Source organism: Perca flavescens, chromosome 14 (assembly GCF_004354835.1).
Source record: "Perca flavescens isolate YP-PL-M2 chromosome 14, PFLA_1.0, whole genome shotgun sequence".
Lineage (NCBI taxonomy): Eukaryota > Metazoa > Chordata > Actinopteri > Perciformes > Percidae > Perca > Perca flavescens.
The window spans coordinates 24,120,048-24,138,151 of NC_041344.1; the positions used below are offsets into that span (position 1 = coordinate 24,120,048).

Consider the following 18,104-nt stretch of genomic DNA (forward strand, 5'->3'; position numbering starts at 1 on the left):
TTGAGCTCAACACTGTATGTGCCAAAGTCAACATGTACAACACTCACTAGATTGACAAGAAAATTACACTGTTGCTTTACGGATGTGATGTGAGACACATGCCATACTGTTTTAGGCCTGAGGGATAGGTACCTTAAAATTTGGTGTAATTTTTTTCAAAACAAGAGGCCTGTGAAAAAATGGATTTGGATTTGTTTGATGATGTGGCCACTTTACTTTGTTAAAATTTGGTTTGTTGAAGTGGTTTTACTTTTGAAATGAACATACTGTATTTTGTGTGTGCTGAAATATGTGCTGATACTGTGTTGAAGTATAGTGACTCAAGGAGGATTGCGCAGTGAGGATTATTGTATGTTTTGTGGGAAAACTGAATAAATGGTTTAAGTCCAAAGATGGCAGGTTAGGTCAGCTGTAAACTCTAATTTGCCCCTAGATGTGAATGTGAAGGTGAAATGTGCTTCTCACCCAATGTCAGCTGGGATTGGCTCCAGGCCCCTGCGACACCTCAAGGATATAAGCGCGTATTTCTAATGGAATATAAACAGAAATTTGGTTAAGGGCAAAGGTAGATGTAATTTGGAGGATACACATATGATCTTAATGGACATCTTTAAAATAACTCTTGATGCTATGGATCGCCACTATCAGCATACACCACAATGTCAACACAGGGCTTTCCTTGGTTAATAATTGCATTAGAAAGGAACACTGATAAGATTTATATGCACTACAGGGAACATGGTATGTTATGAATACAAACTGAAAAATCCTTCCTCTGTTACATTTAGATAACAACTAGTCACCATTAGCATGATTCATCATTTAAATATCAAACCTGAAATAATGTGGACTACATGTAGGTGTACTGACTGAAATTATATGCTTGTAAATCCTGATGCAATAAAACATGGGTCTGATTTCTCAAGGACCTGAAATGGCGTGGCCTGATAGTTCAGATAAGCTCTGGTATGATGGGAAACGTGATGCCTCTGACTGCACAGTGTTTCATTATTTATTTCAATGTCAAACAATGTGAGACAAAAAATGTCCTTGGATATGTTTGTTAACCATCAGAAAACCTTGTGGTCTTAAGAGGAGTGATATACTGTAAACAGCCAGTAATACAATGCTCCATGTCACTCACAAAGTCATGAATACCATACTCATCTTTCAGGGAAACATGTTGGGGGAGGCACCTTATGTGATGTATTAACCATTATCTAGGAGGTTCCACCCCTTTCCACTTAACCTTGCTGACATTACATGATACGACAGGCTGTAATGAGCTAATGATAACTGTGGGGCAGGTGCTATAGGTTGCATTATACTTCAGAGCCCTTCTTCAGAACATACAGTTGGGGTAAAGTACTCAAAGAGAGACGGGATCCATGGATAATCAGTAACAGCTTCCACAGAGGAGACTGAATGAGAAGGAAGACTCAACTGCTATATTGACAATTTCTGAGACCAGTGAAATTTACAAGAAGCCGCTATGAAGCTGAAGTTGCCAAACCCAGGACTGGATAACCGAATCCCCTCTCATGAGGACCTGGAGAGGATGGAGGAGGAGGAGGCAGGAGACAGGCCCAAATGGGACAACAAAGCCCAGTATCTGCTCACCTGTGTGGGCTTCTGCGTGGGACTTGGCAATGTCTGGAGGTTCCCTTATCTGTGTCAAAGCCATGGAGGAGGTAGGCTGGGATGAGACTGGGTGTTCTATGTTTGAGATGGTAGAAAATTAGAAGTGCGTATGAATTATTAAAAGGATTTAAATTTGTCTTTACCTGTTATCAGTAACTTGGGTGGGCTTTTCCAAAACTCAGTCAGTCTACTTTAGATATAAAATCAAACCAAGTACGTAACATCCAAAATTATAGTGGATTGTAACACATTAACAGACACATTTGAAAGGATTTATTCATTAAAACGGAATATTTTAAAATATAATTCACAAAAATATCGGAAATCTCATCTATGTTCAAAACATTTTTAGATGTTTGCAGATTCAGTAGGTGTAGCACTACACATAGTCAGACTGTCTGAATTTTGCTCATAGCCCTATTCGCACAGAACTATTACCAGGGCTATTACCATTACTTTTTTCAAAAGTAATCCATTTTGGATCACGGATTGGATCAAATCTTGGAAACGGGTTTTTCAAAAGCAAAAGAAGGATTCCGAGGTAAAATCAGAGCATGCAATCCGATCTTACATTTGATCTGGATCAAACCTGCCCGTTGGGTTTTTCAAAACTTTGAACTCGGTGTGGGATCTATTTGATCCAAAAAAGAAACAGGATTATCCTGATCCCATCAGAAGGGTGGATTCAGTTGTGATTTTTCAAACCAAATGAAATCATAAAAACAATGTTTACTGATGATATATACATTTCTTCATATTTGAAGCATATATGAAGCATGTCACATCTAATGAGATATGGTAAACAAAATGGTAAATGGTATTTAACATTATAACAAAATAAGGAATGTAAAATGTTTCTGTTTATTACAGTGTTTCTGTTTCTTAAAATTAAAACAAACAATGGCTATTTGTGGCCACCAGTATTTTGCCTACCTGCTGTTCTTTGCTAAGCCAGTAGGCTACACTGTTGGTTCCATTTAAGGCTCTGGTAAACAGGATTTGGTAATCCTGAAATTTGGTATTTGGATCACACTGATCCAATTCAATGTTCCTTTAAAAAACTGGCATAAAAGTAAGATGGATCAGGTGATCCTGGATAGCAAAACATGGGATTTCCAAATCTAGATCAATTTGATCCAGATAAAATATTTTGAACAACTGGGCCCAGGGGATCTCGTGTGATTTAGAAATTTCTCCCCTATGTCTGTTTTTCGTAAGACACATTCGTTCAGGATTCAATTCACACGAGATTATCTGTGTTTGGCAAAATAGGCAGTGGAATTTTAACGTGACACATAACAACCATGGCAGATTTGTACGGGATTAAGATGACGACTTCCGAAATGATTACAAATTAAAAGCGGTCCCCAGGTAATACTAATCCCGTGCTAATAGGGCAGATAAAAAAGAATAAAAAATGCCTGTTTTTCTTAGACAGCTCTTAAAAGTCAAAAATCAATCAATGAATCCCTAGAAAATATTATGAACTTAAATGTGTTTAAGATCAACTGGCAATTTGGTACATATTGAAACTGCAGGAACTTTTCTTTTACTTTCTAAAGCTTTAACGTTATGTAAAAATGAATGTGTAAGTCTTATTCGTGGTTTATAGAGTACTGCAGGTAATAAAACGTGTACCATGCTTTTTCAAGTTTATGGCTGTCTTTATGAGTGCAGTTTTGAGAATAAGGTCGACTGCTGAATATTTACTTACCATCTTTAAAGCGATGCATTGTTAACTCCTTATGACAATGTGAATGTTGTACTCCTAGGAGCATTTATGATCCCATTCCTGATCCTGCTGGTCCTGGAGGGAATACCACTGCTGCACCTGGAGTTTGCCATCGGTCAGCGTCTGAGGAAGGGCAGTGTGGGAGTGTGGAGATCAATCAATCCATGCTTGACTGGAGTCGGTGGGTCAAAAAATAAAAAGCATGCACATTAGGTTGTGTTGCCCGGGGGATGACAGAAATTTCGGTCTGTAGGTCAGTTGGTTCACTTTGGTGCCAACTGAAATATCTTAAAACAATTTTTAATAAATAAACATGACTTCCTTTACAGTTATTCATTGTCCCCATAGGACTGACTATGGTGATCCTCGTACTTTTCCTCTACAGCCATCACCACCATGAGGATCACTTTTGTAGTTTTTATTAGATGGATTTCCATGAACTTTAGTACAGACGCACATGTACCCAACAGGATGAAGTGTGATCAGTTTTCATCTAGTGCCATCATCAGATCGAAACATCACCTAATACCTGCAAAACCAGTGTTTTTTTTTCCCCATCAGCCTCAGCTGTACATTGTGTTGAGTGCTAACTAGTGAATTTTTGCATGCTAACACGCTAAACTAAGATGGTTGAACATAGTAAACATTATAACTGCTTAACATCAGCATATTAGCGTTGCCACTGTGAGCATGTTAACATGTCAACATTAGCGTTTAGCCCGAAGTAACAACTGTACAGCCTCACAGAGCCGTTAGCATGGCTATAGACTTTAAAAAAGCACTACCACCAGACTAATTGTTTCATTTTGTTACAGGCATCGCCTCCTTGCTTGTCTCATTTTTTGTCGGTATGTACTACAACACCATCATGGCCTGGATCATGTGGTATCTCTACAACTCTTTTCAGGATCCTCTGCCTTGGAGCCAATGTCCTCTCAATGCTAACAGGACAGGTACAGTATGCCTACATACATGAAGAAATCAGTCACAAAGAATCCAAAAAATCCACATCGGCTGTAAAGTCTGCGGTAACATATGTTTCGAAGGTTGGTAAAGTTGCCCTTTGCTATCTGCTAATCTGCACTTTGCAGGTGTGGTGGAGGAGTGTGCTCGGAGCAGCAGCGTTGACTACTTTTGGTACAGAGAAACTTTGAACACTTCAACAGCTATCGACGATGCTGGAGGTCTACAGTGGTGGATGGTGCTAGCCCTGTTGTCTGCCTGGACTATGCTATATGTCTGCTGCATCCGTGGCATTGAGACCACTGGAAAGGTCTGAAAGTCACATTACATCGGAATAATCTGATGCAAGAGTGATGCCTGCTTGCGTGCATATATGGTCATTCTAATATACAGATATGTCTTTGGATCATGTTGTAATTTTTTCCTTTGCTCAGGCTGTGTACATCACATCCACTCTGCCATACTTGGTCCTCACAATCTTCCTTATCAGAGGACTGACTCTGAAAGGATCGGTAGAGGGAATCAAGTTTCTCTTCACACCAGATGTAAGCACTGTCGTAACACACCAACCAACACTTGTCAATATAATTAATACAATTTTGGAAAATGCTCTCATTCTCTTGCCGAGTGTTCAATAAGAAGATACAACTCTGTCTGCTAAATATAAGACTACAACCAGCAGTTTAGCTGTAGCCTACTATTGGCCACAGATTATGTGATTCATTACATGCAAGTGGATGTTAAATGCTTTGCATTTTTTAAATATTAGTAAGCTTGTTGGTGTGATTTTGGCTATTGTAATTTCTGTATTGAAAGATCAGCAAGTCTTGGGGGTGTGATTGGACTTGGTTTAAAATACTTTTAAAAAACTCTGATCAATTTATCATCCAGTTTGTTGTAATAACCTCACACAACTAACCAATCTGGAAGATCAGACTTGAGATAAAACTTTGATCATGGTGTACAGTATTATCACACATTAATAATTAACAATGGCCAGGACAGTAGAAGTGTTTACTGTCAGCTCTATACAACAAAAAATATCACAACAAGAAACAATTAGCATAGGAATCCTGGCTTAATTCCATTGTTATTATGGGCTTCTTTCTATTGTCTTAAAGGTAAACGAATTAATGAATCCATCGACCTGGTTGGATGCAGGTGCTCAAGTTTTCTACTCCTTCTCTGTGGCCTTTGGAGGGCTCATCTCATTCTCCAGTTACAACTCTATTCAGTGAGTAACTGCCTAAACTGCACGGTAACACAATGAGCCTTCTTTTGAACATTTCTCCTCACATGATCATCATTGTCTGTTAGCAACAACTGTGAGCAGGATGCCGTTCTCATCTCCATCATCAATGGCTGCACCTCAGTGTACTCTGCCACGGTTATCTACTCCATCATCGGCTTCAGGGCCACGCAAAATTATGACGACTGCACAGCAGAGTGAGTTTCAAATGGCACAAAAAAGGCTTTAAAAAGCAATTAGAATTCACTTATTAAGACTGAACTCATCTCGCTGTGCTTTTATTTTAGCAACATCTTGAAGCTGATAAATGCCTACAACTATCCTGAAAACAGCATCACAGAAAGCAACTATAATGATGTTCTGATCCACCTCAACCAGACAAGTCCAGATATCATTCAAGGATTACAACTACAGACCTGTGACATGCAAGCTTACCTCAGTCAGGTCAGTATTGTTGGACAATTTGAAACAGAAATTATCTGTTTTCAATCTTACTGAAATGATTTAGCAGAGGGCCTATGGTTGAAATATTTGGTGTACTACTTCAGGGCGTGGAGGGAACAGGACTAGCCTTCATCGTGTTCACAGAGGCCATCATCAAAATGCCTATTTCTCCTATGTGGGCTGTCCTCTTCTTCATCATGCTCTTCTGTCTCGGCCTCTCAACTATGTTTGGGAACATAGAGGGAGTGGTGGTTCCTTTGCAGGACCTCAAATTGCTGCCTCAAACTTGGCCCAAAGAAGTGTTCTGTGGTAATTTCCCGAAGTTCCTATTAAATATAAAATGTCAGGATAAAAACATTTGATGTAACCACTTTTTTGTATTGTTTTTTCAGGTTTGACTTGCTTAATCTCTTTCGCTCTTGGGCTGATCTTTACCCTGCGCTCTGGAAACTACTGGCTAGCTCTTTTTGACAACTTTGCTGGCTCTATCCCCCTTCTGGTCATCGGATTTTGTGAAATGATCGCTGTTATATACGTCTATGGCATTGACAGGTAAGTCTATCCAAGAAGGGACTATTGGTACAGAGTGCCCATGGTAATGGCTTTCTAGCCACGCTACTGGCTCTGTGTTTAGTGCTAATCAGCAAATGTTAACACACTAACATCATAACCTGACATGGTAAACATTATATCTGCTAAACATCAGGATTGTCACTACCCAATCCATACCAGAAACACGATTTGTTCAGGTCACGCACATCAATTGAACACTTTGGGTTTCTGATACGAATCGTGTGGTGACAAGGATGTTAAGGTTTCAAATATGCAAATTATTCTGCACTATTGCACTATATATATATATATATATATATATATATACACACACACACACACACACATATACACTACCGGTCAAAAGTTTTAGGGTCACTTAGAATACCAGCTGAGATCAGTTGCATTGTTTTTTTTACCAGGGCAGCAGTTTTCAGATTACATTATGTGCTTACATAATTGCAAAAGGGTTCTCCGATGTTTTCTCAGTTAGCCTTTTAAAATGATATCAGATTAGTAAATGGAATGTGCCTTTGGAACATTGGATGAATGGTTTCTGATAATGGCCAATGTAGATATTGCATTAAAGATCAGCCACTTCTTTCTACAAAAGTCGACAACCCTTTTATAATTATGTAATCACATAATGTAATCTGAAAACTGCTGCCCTGGTTAAAAACACAATTAACTGATCTCAGCTGGTATTCTGTCTGTAATCGACAAGTGACCACAAACTTTTTACCGGTAAGTGTGTGTGTGTGTGTGTGTGTGTGTGTGTGTGTGTGTGTGTGTATGTATATATATATATAAATTTATATATTTCCTCCCATTTCCAGCCTTTATGTAATGTTTTACCCAAGGTTACTAAAGTAACAGAGTGGATTTTTATGTCCTTTAAAGTCCAGTAATGCAAGCCACACAGGCTGCTTTATTTACTGTATCTAATACAAGTACAAGGCTGTCTTTTATGGCTGCTTTGATACATACTCAGCTGACATTATGTCTCCCTCTTATTGCTTCCAAACAGGTTTAACAAGGACATTGAGTTTATGATCGGCCACAAGCCCAATATTTTCTGGCAGGTGACATGGAGGTTTGTCAGTCCACTCATTATGGTCATCATCTTGGTTTTCTACTTTGTAACCCAAGTCACCAAGAATCTCACTTATTTGGTGTGGGACGAGGAGGCGGTAAGTGTACAAGCTTAAAGACCTTTTTAGATGTATTACTGATGGTGGTAGGAATCCACCTTTTCCATTTCAGACCGCTTGTATGTCGAACCTTGCTGTATATTTTAACATGTATCTTGACTCTGGCCATAGGCGAACTTCCCCACCCTGGAACCACGTCCGTTTCCTTCCTGGATCTACGTCATCATCTTCATCCTGGCTGGAATTCCCTGTTTAGCCATCCCAGTGGTCGCCCTCTTCAAATTCATCCAGAGGAAATGCTGCAAGCAGAAAGACTACAGTGACAACACAGTGGACACTATCTCTGCCAAAATACAAATGAATGACAAAATGAAGTTTTAGATAGCTTTTACTTATATTTAATAACAAAGTATTTAATAATAAAATATGGTTATGAAATAAAAATATGGACTTGTTTTATTGTTGCTTGTATATTATGCTTACGGCTTTTTTTTTCTTCCTCATGCCTTGTACAATGACAGATTAGTGACTACTGACTTTTATCTGTGAAAAGTATTTTCTGTAAAATAATGTCATTTTGGAGAAGAGAGTAATTGTTGTTTGCTTTGCTTGCTGTACTATTGTGATAGGAGTTTCTTGCTGTGCCGTGTTTGACGTGTGTGTGTATGTGTGTGTTGTAAGGATTGCCAACCGTCCCTTATACAGGATCGTCCTGTTTAAAAACAAAAGCAATGACCCTTACTGAAGCAATACGGGGATGTGATTTGTCCCGTATTTTCGTACACACCCTACTCTAACGCTTACGCTACGTTTGCACATGCTTGAAATGACATCAGAAATAATAAAACTAAAAAGAGTTTCACAACACATAGTGGAGAAGTATTAAACCCCGTATTCACGGAAGAGACTGACAGGTCTGTCACTCAATGTCATCACTGCCCTGGCGTATTGTGTGGCCTACACAATTGTAAAATGTTTTATGTGTGGGTATATTACAGCACTGCACTTAGACTGCCATAAATGGTCAGTTTATGATCTATTAGAAATCCTCTCTTCAGTTCAGATTTAAGAGCAAAATGAAGTGGTTACTATTCGCAGAAATGTATGCTATGAAAATAAATCATGCGGAATATCATGAGGTCATAAGGGCTTTTCAGGATTTGGCCTGGCAACAGTTGCAAAGAGGCACGCATTTGAATTTGTTAAAAGAACCAATACAATCTCTGGTGTAATAATGTCCTGTCTTAACCCTGAAAATGATTTTTGAATAAAATAAAATCCTTTCTCACCTGTTAAACAAAGGATGCCATCCACCATGTGATCAAGCTTAATAATTACTTTTTTGTGTTGTCTACTTTTTTGCAGACTGGCATGAAATTTTGTATATTTGACACATATGTATTATTTGAATGACTGATTGGTTATTCAAACTGAAGAGTAGACAAAAGTACAAAGTATGCATTCCTTGGCTAATGTATGACCAACAATGGATAATAAAAAGTAAAAGATCATAAACTTGTTTCAACATTGCTGAGTCCCCCATATTCTGATAACATTTTTCCACCACGTTCCTCACTAAGCGTTCAACCGTAGTGGACATTACTTCTCTGCTTCAGGACACAAGTGGTCACCATGCGACTGGTACTTCCTAACCCAGGGCTGGATCTCCGGATCCCTAACTATGAGGACCTGGACAGGATGGAGACGCAGGAGGCCGATGACAGGCCCAAATGGGACAACAAAGCCCAGTACATCTTAACCTGTGTGGGCTTCTGCATTGGGCTCGGTAACGTGTGGCGATTCCCTTACTTGTGTCAAAGTCATGGAGGAGGTAAGACAAAAAGATGTTGAATAAGTGTTGGGCAAATTAAAGTGTGAGGTACCCAGGAGTGCATTCATAAGGATCTTGTGTAAGTTTATGGCATTCTGTGGTGTATCTGATCTAAAATGAATAAATCATTTCCTTGTTTAATAAGGTCACTGGTCCCTACCTAAGGCTAAGTTAAATACATCACTAATTTATGGCTACTGTACAAGATAGCGTCATGGAATTTGCATGAAATTATATTAATGATTTTCTGGAATTTGTTAACTAGAGGGTTCAAGGCCATACAGTTAAAACCACTGTCCATAGTCCATGTCATGTACCATATATGGATCCAAACAACATCAATGTTACACATTAGTCTGCTGTAGCCTAAAATTACATGTTGTTGTTATACCAAAACCACAAAGGAAATCTGTGTTGTCTTAAAGAGAGTGCAACACAGCAAACCACCTATGATACAGAAACGGATGATAACATTAATAACATCAACGCTCACTTTGTAACCAAGAACATGAGAAGACCTCCCTCCCTCATGTTTGCCATTTTCACATTTCAATGATGTCCTGAATGTCATGTTGACATTTTTCATGCATAGAATTAAAAAATTCCCAACCTACCAACCACTTATAACATACATTTTTCAGGTGCCTTTTTGATTCCCTACCTGATCCTGCTTGTGGTGGAAGGAATGCCTCTCCTGCTGCTGGAGTTTGCCATCGGCCAGCGTCTCAGGAAAGGCAGCGTGGGAGTGTGGAGGGCCATCAGCCCTTATCTGACTGGTGTTGGTATGTAAAATAGGCTCTGAAAAAGAAAAGAAAAAGAAAAAAAAGACCCCCTGGCACCGCATTCACACATAAGCGGGGATTTGTATCCTGTAAGTGTGATAGGTACAATATAGGGCTGGGCCATAATTCAATATGATAATTTATCGTGATTCAGTGGAAACATCGTGATGAAATCATATATCAAGACATTGTGATGTACAATAAAGTTGTCTGAGTTGATAATACCAAGCACATACTAACTCAATTTTCTCAGAAAATCAGTTTTGGAGTGAATATCATTTGAACAATTGCAGATTTGTTTTAACATAACAGTATTTTCGTACATGCATGTAAACACAGTCAGTATATAGCTGGAAAAAAAATCTCTATAATTTCACTTGAAACGGTTAAACCATTATTGATGATTATTTATCTAAAATCTCATTGTAAAAAATATTTTGTGAAAGCACCAACTGTCAACCCTACAATATCGTCGCAATATCGATATCGATGTATTTGGTCAAGAACATCGTGATATCTGATTTTCTCCATATCGCCCAGCCCTAGTACAATATACAGTGTTGTCCTAAAAAACAATGAATAGACTAATACAAAAGTAATCCCTTTCAACCATCACTTGTGACCCACTAGAAGAGTGTGGCGTCGTCTGTACCCTGCCCCCTGTATTTTCTGTAATTTGAGCGTTGTGTTTACAAAGAGTAAGCGATACTCAATACATATTACACATTTAATGATTCTGTCCTACTCAGGTATAGCCTCCATGCTGGTGTCCTTATTGATTGGACTGTACTACAACACCTTAATAGCCTGGATCTTGTGGTATCTCTTCAATTCCTTTCAAGACCCGCTGCCTTGGACCCAGTGTCCGCTCAATGACAATGGGACAGGTAGGTAGGTTGACTATACACACATTTTCCGCTAACATGCATACCAAAGCACCGAAAATCGTGTCTATTTGACCTACGTATGAGCATGTGAGCTTCATAATCGTGTTTATGTGTATTTGTTGCTCTTCAGGATTTGTACCAGAGTGTCAACGGAGCTCCACTGTAGATTACTATTTTTACAGAGTGACTCTTAATAGTTCGGCCTCTATAGCGGACTCTGGAGGAATCCAATGGCCCTTAGTACTCTGCCTGTTAACTGCCTGGACAGTCATTGCAATCTGCTGCATAAGAGGGATCAGCACTTCAGGCAAGGTCTGTTGAACTTTCAGCAAATTGACCGTTAGCTAAGCCCCGCCTCCTGTAGTTACTCTTGCTATACCTGTCAAAAAAGAAGACCACGGTTGAAAATGAGACGTCTGTGACGACTGTTGACAAGAAACCTCAAGCTATCAACTTGGTCAATTATTACTTTTTGTATTGTATATTTTTAAGCCATAGGGGTTTCTAGAAGGTGTGGACTCTGGTCGCCTCTCCACCAGCTCTGCTGAATGTACGCAAATTTGTGCACTTGTGTCTATCTTGTGTTAAGTATTAGTTGTGCTTTTTATGGTTGATGTTGAATGGTGATGGCATGTGGCTACGTGTCGCTCATCAGGACAGGGAAATCAACTCGCCAGTCTTCTGCTGACTCTGCTAACTTGGCTGGTCAAGGTTTTCAAATGTAGCTAACACATCAGCGTTAACACGAGGAAAAGGTAGAGAAGATGAGCACCAGCTACAATAACGACCATATGGACAAGCAAGGTCATCTCTGTGTCCATATCTGCAATTCATGGATCTTATTTGCTAGATCCTGGAGAGCCAGACGGCGCTGTCAACACTGTCTCTCTAAGCCCCCCTCTTGAAAAAAAAACTCTTGAAAAGTCTGCTCTGATTGTTTTCCGGGTCTTTTGCATCTGCGCTCTAAGCATGTGTCACTGTCATTGCAGCCGGGGAATGACTGTAACAGCACTGTAGTGACACTTTCTCCCTATATATAGTATATTGTAACATCACAACCGTACAGAAGTCCTGACAGCTTGTTTAAAGGCACCGTTTCTGAATAAGGACTGTGTGCATATCTCCATGGATTGAGCATTTTGATACTTTCACCATACTTATATAGCACCTCAACCTGCTTTATAATCAATAAAGACATGGAAATCTTACTTTTTACAATATGGGACCTTTAACTTGCAGGAAAATCCAAAGCTTGACAGATGGGCCACTGTGCCTAGTTATAGTTGATAAGCGATTGTACCATTTCGGGGGAGGGGTTTAGCAAATAGTCAATTATGATACATTTTTAACAAAATGTCACTCTAATGTCCATTATTAATGATTTTATTTTTTCTTGTCATGACCTCAGGCAGTGTATGTCACAGCCATCCTGCCTTACATAGTGCTGGCCATCTTCCTGATCCGAGGACTGACTCTTAAAGGTGCCCTGACCGGATTAAAGTTCCTCTTTACACCAGAAGTATGTTTCAAATGTTGATAAGAAAAAAAGTTGTATCTCATAGCTCAAAGACAAGTCCCCAAGTATGCCTTACTTTTGCAGGTGGACGAGTTGATGAACCCAACAACTTGGCTGGATGCAGGTGCCCAGGTCTTTTATGCCTTTGGTGTGGGATGGGGAGGCCTCATCTCTTTCTCAAGTTACAACCCTGTTCAGTAAGAGACATTAGTCACATTTACATCCAAATGTATCACACATTTTAACCAAATCTCTGGAAAGTTGGCAAAAGAAAAAGAGAATGAATGGTTCTTTCCATCCACTAACGCTGTGAGTTGGCCACTTAAATAAGCAGGAGGTGAAGCCAATTCTTCGGTCAGGAAACCATTATACCACTAAAAAAAATATGCATAAAAACTGGTGATTGGAAACGCACCAATTAAGATTCATACCAATTATTAATTTGCAGTTCGTCTCTTTTTTTATTGAAAAAAAGGAAGCAGCCATTCTCAGACCCAAGGTCAACATGTGTTGTTTTTGCTTATTTATTTTTCCAAGCAACAACTGCATGCAAGATGCTGTGATCCTGTCGGTCGTAACTGGCCTCACCTCAATCTATGCTGCCACAGTCACCTACACCATCATCGGCTTCAGGGCCACAGAGAAATATGACAGCTGCATCAGTGAGTGAGTAGTCACAGTACATGGGTTTTAATGTTTTGGAATAGAGTAGTCCTAAAAGTAACTGAAACACAAGTGAGGATACATGGTCTTATATACAGTTTTATTATAATCACAACCTTATCGAGTCAAACCCACAAATGTCCATATACAAGTTAAATGAGTTACAGTATTGGTTGCTGTTATCATTCCTCCTGGAACGTATTTAGTAGGTTTGGTATACCAACGTTTTAGCCACGCTAGCAGGGTGGCTGTAGCTACACTTAGGAATGCATTTTTTCATGGAATAAGGTCCGCAGTCGTTGATCCCCATCTTTTACATTGGAGTCACACTAGGAATGGGACACTTTATAGTGAGTATGGGCAGGAGTAATGATTCCAGCAACCAGTTGTCTATTATAGTGTACGTATGAGCATGTGAGTGTTTTTGAGCTTTTTGGCTTTTCCCCTTTCCTTTATTGTTTTATATATATATCTTTTATTGTGCACGTTATAAGTTTACAAAGTGAGAAAGCCCAAAGTCCACCCCAAAGGGACTTACCATCTCCAACAGAAAACACTGTTCACAAACTGCTCCAAACAGCTCTATGGTAGTCCAGCCTTTACTTCCGTGACGAACATGCGTCACTTTGTAACACACGTTATAATGCTCGCCTAGCTGCTAGCATGGCACGCCCTCATACTCTGCTTCTGACTGGCTAGTAGTCCTTACCTAGCTACTGTGCATGTGCGACTCCCAACAAAGATGGAACAGAAGTGAGATGCCTCACTCTGTAGCTAAAACAGAGAGCTCAACACAGGGTGAAAAGAGGAGCTGCAGCAATGTGCAGTACAACACAAATATGGTGTTTTTTGAAAATTAAACCATGTAACCCTATTCTGATATAACCTCTAAATACAATTATGAACCTGAAAATGAGCATAATATGAGCACTTTAAGATAGATTTAAAAAAAAGAAATCTAAATTCATCTTTTCATTATCCAGAGTTCCTAATCTGTGACATATTGTCTCCCTAGTAACATCATGAGATTATTAAATGCATTTGAACTTCCTGAAGACAGCATCTCTACAAGCAACTACGACGCAGCCTTTAATCATCTCAACAGCTCCTCTCCTGATATTATTCTCGGATTGGACATCAAAATCTGTGACCTGCAGACACTTCTCAGTGAGGTGACTATACTGATGAATATCTGTCAGATTCCATGCTGTTACTGTATTTTGCTCCTAACTGCATTACGACTAATGTGTGTTTGTACAGGGAGTGGAGGGAACAGGTCTGGCCTTCATCGTGTTTACAGAAGCCATCGCCAAGATGCCTGGTTCTCCAGCCTGGTCTGTCCTCTTTTTCATCATGCTTTCCTGCTTGGGTATCTCAACCCTGTTTGGCAACATTGAGGGAGTGGTGATCCCACTGAAAGACCTGAACGTATTCCCTAAAAAATGGCCCAATGAAGCACGGACTGGTAACTTGGGTTTAAAATCCAATTCAATTAGTTCCTCAGTTTTTCCATTCCCAATGAAACATCTTTAGCATTTGTCTTAGCTTTATATTTTGACAAAGGCGCTCTTGTTTTTGTGAACGTGCATTTCAGGAGTAACATGTGCTGTCGCCTTCATCATCTCCCTCCTGTTTGCGCAGCATTCAGGGATTTATTGGGTAACTCTCTTCGACAACTTTGCTGGATCTGTTCCACTTCTGACCATTGGTTTCTTTGAGATGATAGCGGTTGTATACATCTACGGCATAGACAGGTAAGTGCTTATTTAAACTATTTTAGCAACACAATGTCCACCTGGGTTTGCTTTATTCATCTTGATACTTGCTAATGAATAATCATACAGCATTAGCATCAGCATGTTATGATGTTATTGAGCTTTATTATTCAAAGCTTTATGGAGATGGCTGACCTATTTAAGTCCTGTGTAACAGCGATGGCTTCATGACATATTTAAAAACTTTTCTAAACTAATTAAAACCCTTGTGTGGCAGGTTCAATGAGGACTTGGAGTTCATGGTCGGACATAAGCCCTCCATCTTCTGGCAGGTTACATGGAGGTTTATCAGTCCTCTAATCGTTCTGGTTATTTTAGTTTTCTACCTGGTGACAAGAGTCCAAGAAGAGCTCACCTACTTAGTCTGGGATCCCAACTCTGTAAGTGCACAAGAGCTGTGATCAGCTAATACGTCATCCTAAACATCCCTTCTTTATGTTGCCTTTATTTCTAATGTTCACTCATTGCAAAATACACAAATTATATGGCAGGCTAAACATTTTTAGGTAAATGTTATTCCTCTGTGTTTAAGACAACACATTCTCACTCCAATCCTTGATGCCTTGGGTGTTGTTATTGACGCTGAAAGTCTCCTTTAGCATCAGATCTAAACGCGCTGGGTCGGTACTATTGTCATCACTTTTGACGCAGTTAGGTAGTTAGGTTTAGGGAAAGATCGTTGGTGGGCTTATAAAAGGTGCGTTTACGTGACACGAGGGACAAGAATAGGACAGTTGGGTTTAGGAAAACAGGAATGCGACAGTTGGGTTTAGGAAAAGATCGTGGGTGGGGTTATAAAATGCACTTTTGTGTGAGACGTGTTGTTTGACCCATCCTCCACCCCAACCACCCTCCCCAAGCGGAATTTCGGGCTTTAATACTACTCGCTACCGTTGTCACTCTTAATACTACGTCATCTATGTCAACTGCCATACGAGTTGGGAGTGAGAACGGGTTGGTTTAAGCATACATCTTGTTAGTAGATAAATAGCCATACTTCACCAACATTTAAACAGCCATTGCATACCACATGCACTAATATTTTTATATTATTATTATAATAATTATAATATATTATTATAATATTTTTTGTGGTTTACAGGTGGAGTTCCCATCTCTGGCATCAGTACCGTATCCTTCATGGACCTACGTGATCATCTTTCTTCTGGCAGGAGTCCCCAGTCTGGCGGTGCCTGTGTATGCATTATGTAGGCTGGTCTTTCTTTGCTGTAAGAAAAAATAGAACTGTTTAAAAGTCATACGTTTTCAGAATACAACAAAATGCAAGCTTCTTAAAGCACTATACTTATGTTTTATTGATGCACTTAAGTAAACTACTCAAACTTCTCCTCATGTTTTGTGCAAATTTGTTTCTGCTGTATCAATATATTGTACTTACTCATTGCACTAATTAGCCTGCTAATATGCTTTCTTGTTGTATTGGACCTTTCTATATTCAGAGACAAACTGCATACAGTTTTCCATCCAGGTGTAACACCCGTTTATGAGGTGGCCCTGCGAGCTTAAAACACTGCAACTCAAGAAAACACATGCAAATAGACAAAATATAAGCAAATTCAGAAAACATCTTCACCAATTTAACAACACATGTGCAGCATTTAGAAAAAAAAGCTGCAAAATGAGAAAACAAGTAACAAGTAACACAGACATCAACAGAAACTGTTGAGGGACTTTAAGCGGGATCTCCGATTGTAATCAGTCCTTCACTGACCAATCAGCATTCATTAGCAGAATGCTAGCGTGTTATGGGCAACAACGACTCAACCTGTAAGAAATCGAAAGGACATAAGTACTCGATCATTCAACTTTCGACCTATAAACCATGTTGAACTTGCAAAAACTACAATCAAATCTGAGATTGTTCAACGACAATCAGGCAAAAGAGACAAATTTAGCCGTCTAGCTCCATAGAGTCCCATTCATTTTTGCACTGGACCGCGATCACCCCCAGTGAAACTCTGGTGGAACTGCAACCAAATTCGGTACAATGGGGCTGAATAGGGAGTGGAAAGGCTTTCCGTAGAGCGGCTTTGGTAAGGTCAGCTGATACAACAAAGCCCAACATGCTTTTGTTGGCTGATTAAACATCAACTGACCACTATTACTGGAATAATAAATCCCTTATTCAAGCAATCATCCACCTATGGTAAATATGGATCTATTGTATTACAGCCAGGCCATTCAATCAAACTGATTTAAGATTGTAGATTGATAGATTTTGTCCTTATAATAACAAATTGAAAGTTGAGATGGATTCATGCCTGTAGTCTGTAGTGTTAATACAGTTTGCAATAAATAACATAATAAGCAACAATAAGTAACTAAATTAACTAATCATTGATTATTAGTTTTATTTTTTTATTAGTTGATTTTATTTTATTAAAGGGGTGATAGAATGATTATATAGGGTATTTTACACTGTTCCCTAAGGTCTCCTAATAGCGTATGTAACATTGGTTGGGCTGAAAATATTTTATTAGGCCCTTAACTACCCTGTGAATATGGCTCTATTTGGAACGAGAGCTTTTCTTCCAAATATGGTATGCTCATGAATATTTAGATGAGCTGCGCGCTGATTGGTTTGAGCAAACCACATAGAAACACATTGGAGACTCAACAGCAGGTCTCATATTTCAGGGCTATTTCGTTATTAAATTCACTTCTAAGCGAGAAATCAACTATATAAAGCTCAAATATGGGCCGTTTTACGAAAATTTATGGCTAATTGCAAATTTGGTAAGACGTGTCGGACTTTAGCTAGGAGCTCCACACAGTCTGACAAGAAAGCAGCAACCTCCATACCCAGTGAAAGTCACCGTTTCCCTGGGTACTGGACTACTGGAATACTCAGGGCTCCGCGGAGCCGGCTGGCTGCCAGCTGCCGGCATAACTAGAGT

At 39.4% G+C, this 18,104-nt stretch overlaps 2 protein-coding genes across 2 annotated transcripts; both read left to right on the forward strand.

The window, feature by feature from the left end:
* Positions 1-1,492: 1,492 nt before the first annotated feature.
* LOC114568383 (sodium-dependent neutral amino acid transporter B(0)AT1) lies at positions 1,493-8,113 on the forward strand. Its single transcript, XM_028597984.1, has 12 exons — positions 1,493-1,691; positions 3,414-3,554; positions 4,189-4,326; positions 4,465-4,646; positions 4,771-4,881; positions 5,458-5,570; positions 5,654-5,782; positions 5,873-6,029; positions 6,134-6,338; positions 6,422-6,581; positions 7,609-7,771; positions 7,904-8,113. The coding sequence occupies exons 1-12, from the start codon at positions 1,493-1,495 to the stop codon at positions 8,111-8,113; spliced, it is 1,908 nt and encodes a 635-aa protein (XP_028453785.1).
* A 1,251-nt stretch (positions 8,114-9,364) lies between these two features.
* Positions 9,365-16,429, forward strand: LOC114568384 (sodium-dependent neutral amino acid transporter B(0)AT1). The gene is made up of 12 exons (XM_028597985.1): positions 9,365-9,563; positions 10,205-10,345; positions 11,095-11,232; positions 11,363-11,544; positions 12,641-12,751; positions 12,833-12,945; positions 13,286-13,414; positions 14,427-14,583; positions 14,672-14,876; positions 15,006-15,165; positions 15,404-15,566; positions 16,289-16,429. Exons 1-12 carry the CDS (start codon positions 9,365-9,367, stop codon positions 16,427-16,429), a joined length of 1,839 nt encoding a protein of 612 aa, XP_028453786.1.
* The last annotated feature ends 1,675 nt before the right edge of the window (positions 16,430-18,104 follow it).

Excerpts from the sequence above, each read along its gene's own strand:
- LOC114568383 (XM_028597984.1), top strand. The coding sequence starts at position 1,493 with ATGAAGCTGAAGTTGCCAAACCCAGGACTGGATAACCGAATCCCCTCT. Across the intron at positions 1,692-3,413 it reads GTGTCAAAGCCATGGAGGAG|GAGCATTTATGATCCCATTC; the intron begins GTAGGCTGGGAT and ends TTGTACTCCTAG. Across the intron at positions 4,647-4,770 it reads GCATTGAGACCACTGGAAAG|GCTGTGTACATCACATCCAC; the intron begins GTCTGAAAGTCA and ends TCCTTTGCTCAG.
- LOC114568384 (XM_028597985.1), top strand. The coding sequence starts at position 9,365 with ATGCGACTGGTACTTCCTAACCCAGGGCTGGATCTCCGGATCCCTAAC. Across the intron at positions 11,233-11,362 it reads GCTCAATGACAATGGGACAG|GATTTGTACCAGAGTGTCAA; the intron begins GTAGGTAGGTTG and ends GTTGCTCTTCAG. Across the intron at positions 14,877-15,005 it reads GCCCAATGAAGCACGGACTG|GAGTAACATGTGCTGTCGCC; the intron begins GTAACTTGGGTT and ends CGTGCATTTCAG.